This window comes from Emiliania huxleyi (assembly GCF_000372725.1).
Source record: "Emiliania huxleyi CCMP1516 unplaced genomic scaffold EMIHUscaffold_362, whole genome shotgun sequence".
NCBI lineage: Eukaryota > Haptophyta > Isochrysidales > Noelaerhabdaceae > Emiliania > Emiliania huxleyi.
The window spans coordinates 121,926-126,473 of NW_005199256.1; the positions used below are offsets into that span (position 1 = coordinate 121,926).

General features: G+C 64.7%; 1 protein-coding gene across 1 annotated transcript; it reads right to left on the reverse strand.

The window, feature by feature from the left end:
* Positions 1-1,502: 1,502 nt before the first annotated feature.
* EMIHUDRAFT_117820 (hypothetical protein) lies at positions 1,503-4,135 on the reverse strand (the record flags this gene model as incomplete). The annotated part of the gene is made up of 2 exons (XM_005772219.1): positions 1,503-3,245; positions 3,461-4,135. 2 exons carry the CDS (start codon positions 4,133-4,135, stop codon positions 1,503-1,505), a joined length of 2,418 nt encoding a protein of 805 aa, XP_005772276.1.
* Positions 4,136-4,548: the final 413 nt, after the last annotated feature.

Consider the following 4,548-nt stretch of genomic DNA (forward strand, 5'->3'; position numbering starts at 1 on the left):
AGTACTCGAGTAAAGGGTGTGGATGCTGCGTTGACGGAAATCGGAGGACGCGACCCACTTTCGCCACTGACGGTCCCGCGCCTCGCCACTATGACGGCCACACGACCGCAGCTCGTGTGCGTGTGGCCATCTTTGTCCGGAGTGAAAAGTCCAACGCGCTCGTCGGTGACGGTGTCCTCCAACCTGCGCCACGCTCGGCGAACCTCGACAGCGCTTTCGGTGGCCCTGGGGTCTCGACGGGCCCCCGGGGGCGACGGGGGTGCTCTCCGGCCGCGGCGGCCGAAAACGGGGACCTCTATTACGGTCTATTAACGAAGTGATGCACTTGATGCAAGGGTGCCATTGTGCTCTACTACAAAAGTTGTGTAAGCTGCCCAAGTCTCAGACACTCAATCCTCAGCGGAGCTGAGTTCTGACGGTGTGAACACGAGCAACCGGAGTGACGACCGGGACCGGGCCGCACGCCGGGAGTGCCCCGACTAGCAGTGACGGGCGCGGATGAGTGAATGAGAGGTCGCTATCTGTGGGAGATGTGTTGTTAGAGACTAGGACTGCCTATCTCTTGCTGAAAGGAACCTCTCATTCGCTCGTCCGCACCCGTCACCGCTCACGGAGTGCTCCGCGTGCCGCACCGGCCGCCGCCGGCCGCCGGCCGCTTACGCGGTAACGGAACAGTGTTACTACTCCGCAACGTTGAGCTGGATCAAACTGAATAGTGCTCCTGAAAGCCCTCTCTCTGGGCTCTGCCACACAGTAGCAGCTCACGACTAGCAGCTGGTGTGGCTGTATTTGTAGCCATTTTTAGGCTTCAACTGGTCCCAAAATAGTAGCAACACCTCATGAAAATCAGTCAAAAAAGGCCCCAAAAAATCGGCGCCTGCGGCGGGCTACCTGGGGCTGCGCCCCAGACCCCCTTGACTGGGGGGACCCCCCGCGAGAGCACCCCCGTCGCCCCCGGGGGCCCGTCGAGACCCCAGGTCGGTGGCATGCAGCTCCTTGCGACAGAAGCCTGGAGAGCAGCTCCTCTGCTGCTCACACGCTCTGCACAGTTGACACAGCCTACTGTGCGGCTGCCACAGCTGTGACAGCGATGGGCTCGCCCTCACTGGCCCTCAGTCACTTGTGCTGCGGCTTGTGTGAGCGACACTGCTCGGCGACTGCCGGCACACTGTGAGACCGAGGGTATGAGGTAAAAGCACGCTACCAGCGCTTGATCACATCGGCCCCGAGGTCGGATCCATCTACTCTGTTGATGACAAGACTTGTCTACCGGCTGGAGCCGAGCAGGAGGGCCCGGCGACAACCCCCTGGTCAACTCACCCTCCACACCCCGCACACCGAGGAAACACTTCTATGATCTATCTTCTTGTGAGGACCAGTTGCGCAAGTAGTTGCGCGCGCAAGCCCCAACGCGATAACATACAGTCCTATACGGCGAGATATAGATATACGATATAGCAAATTGGAATGCAACAAAGCCGTACTCCGTTGGCACTTGGCTGTCAGCTCTCTCTCTTCCGCTGTCGACTGCCGTCGGCGGCGTCGCACACACCCACTGCGACGCGGCCGCCGTACGAGATGCTCCTGCCCGTGCCGCGGGCCGGGCGGTTGCGCTCCAGCGGCGCGGGCCGCACCGCCGCCGGCGCGCCGCGGCGCGTGCGCTGGGTGCCGATGCGGCCATGCAAGCAGGTCGCCCTCGCCACATGCGGCGGCGTGTTGGCAGCGTCCCACCCCCTTTTTGCGATTGCGAGGTGAAGCAGCATCACCTCGGAGCCGCCGTTGACGCGCAGCCCGCCCACGCCGTCGGCGCCGCGTGAGGCGCGCCACTCAAAGGTGTGTGCGCCGCACGGGCACCAGGCGCACGGGTCGACGCAGCTCTTGGCCTCCGCGAGAGGCAGCGCGACGCCCGCATCGCCCAGCCGCCCTTGCCGCACCAGCCGCTGCACCACGAAGGACATGCGCCAGTCGCTGCTGCCAGAGCCCCACCACTCGTCGAACTGCATCGGCCGCGGCTCCTGCAGGACGCGCCGCCACTTGCGCGACTCACGGAAGAGCTCTGTGGTGTTGTGCGCGATGCGCCAGGCCGTGAAGGGACCCCACGTGGCTGCGCCCCACGGGTTTGGCAGCAGCGGACACACAAACGAGCCGCGGGGCGGCGCGAGGGCGAGGTAGCGAGGCAGGTCGCCCCACAGGACATCGATGTCGCCCCACGCCCACCACGCCGCGCCCGCTAGCAACTCGGGCCACAGAGCCGCCATGAAGGGCTTGAGGTCCGTCACCTTGTTGCTGTGGTGGAGCAAACTCCCGGCCACCCTCGCCCTCGCCTCGGCCGCCAGAACGCTCGCATTCGCAGCCGCGCGGTCTGAGCTGTACATCACGCAACCCTTGCACTGGTAGCTCGGCGAGTCGTACGGCATGTCCACGCCCAGCTTCTCGCGCACCCGCCTGCGCACCTCGTCCCATTCCGCCGGCACAAAGCGCACGTTCGACGGCACCGAGACGTCCGGTGGAACCGACGCATCACCCACGATGAAGAACCGGACCAACTCGGCGTTGGGACCACCCATCGACGCGAGCGCAATCGGCAGCCACGGCGGCAGGGCTCCAAAGTACGGCACCAGCACCACCAACGTGCCGTACTTGGGTGGTGGTTCGTCCACTCCCTCATGTTCGAGCCGTGTCATGTGCCGCCTCCGCTGCTGCTGCGGTGGCTGCGGCTGCTGCCGCTGCAGTGGCGGCTGCTGCGGCTGCCCTCCCGCCGCCCGTGTGAGAAGGCGCTCGTGGACGATGGCATGGAGTTCGTCGCGCAAGCGAGGCCATGGCAGAGTGCCGTTGGCGTTCCACGCGTCTGCGAAATTCTTTTGCATCTGCTTCCAGTTCTGCGTCTGGTTGCTGCCCGAAGCTCGTTGGCCCGAAGTGGACGGCAGCACGATGCGCCGCACGCGAAAAGTCCTCTTGACGAGCCGCATGTACTGGTCCAGCCACACCCACGGCGCCTTCTCAAACCCGTGGTTGACCAGCTCGATCACTGCGCGGCCGGGGCGCATGTGCAGCGCGTTGATGCAATCGCCGCCGTGCATCGAGACAAAGACGTCCGTCTGCCGCATCTTGGCGACCACGGCGTGCAGCGACATTCCCGCGAGGGCGTGCGCCTCGCATCGCAGCGTCCAACCGCCAAGGAGCAAGCCGTCGCACGCAGCCACCACCTCGTTCAGGTTGAGGATGAATCGGCGCGCGTACCGTGCCTAGTACTAGCTGAGGAAAGTGGGAACACTTATCGTGCAGCGTATGCAGAGTGCCAGTTTGAGTGCAGGGATCTGCCACTGTATCGTGCAGCGTATGCAGAGTGCCAGTTTTGAGTGCAGGGATCTGCATTCAGCATCTAGGGGAACCGTGCCGCGAGCAGCACACGCAGCACGCCCGGCTCGGCCGAGACGGCGCTCGTTTTGAGCTGCGGCACCTTGAAGCCGAGCGCGGCATCGAGAGACGCCATGGCGAGCCACGCGGCACTTCCGCGCAACGAGCTGTGCGGGAGAATCTCGCACAGCCGCACGCTCTCGTAGCACGCGTCCTCGCACCGCAATGTGCGAGGCGACGTCCGCTCAAAGGTGCACACGCTACGTATCCGCTCGAGCCCCTCCACCGCATTAGTCCTCGCCAGCGCGCCCGAGCCGGTCGGCAGCCCCGAAAAGCCGAGTCGGTGCGGAAGCCGTCCCAACGAGAGCAGGTGCCCGAGAGGCAGCATCGTGTCGCGCCAAAAGTCGCCGTACGAAGGCTCAAAAACGGGCCAGATCATCGTGAGGCCTCCGGCCTCGCCACGCAGTATGGGTGACGGCGGCACCGCTCCGGCGCTCATGTTGTGGACGTCGCGCTGGAGGGGGCGCAACTTAAAGCTTTCGATGGGATCACGCATGAAGCGGCGCTCGGCGAGGACTTGGCGCACCTGCGATGACGCGTTCGGCCCGTACACGTCCAGCCGCCACGGTCGCTTGCGGCATCGAGCGGAGCACGTCGGCTGCGGCGTGGACAGCGTGAGGCACGCATTGTGCAGCATCGAGCACCGCCAAGTGTTGGGCACGTAGGACGGCACCGGGTTCTTGTGGTGCAGCACCAATGGCTGCGTGCGGTCGGCCATGGTGAGTCAGCGTGAGGCTGTGGACGAAGGAGCACAGCCGCGCTGTGAAGATTCGCCGGGCCTGGAGACAGCACCCCGAAACGATTGGCTAGAAGAATGCGAGAAGAGCTGAGCCAGAAGCTGTCGCGCGAGTCCAAGTCAGATCCGCGCGCGAGGGACGATCGTAAGTTTCGTTCCCCGTGTGAACTTCCGCCCTGGGAGGCAACCTTGGCGACTACGACCTCCTCAACCCCTCGTCGGCAGCGCGCCGCAAGCAGGTCCTCCTGGAGGAGGGCTGGCCTCGCGGCGAGTTGCCTTCCAAGGTGGGGTTGCGCGAGCACATGCAGGCTCGCGCTGCGCTGCAAGATAAGGGTGGGCCTGGCCTACCATGGCAATGGCCCAAACCGCTGTGGTGATGAGACCGGTGAGTACTT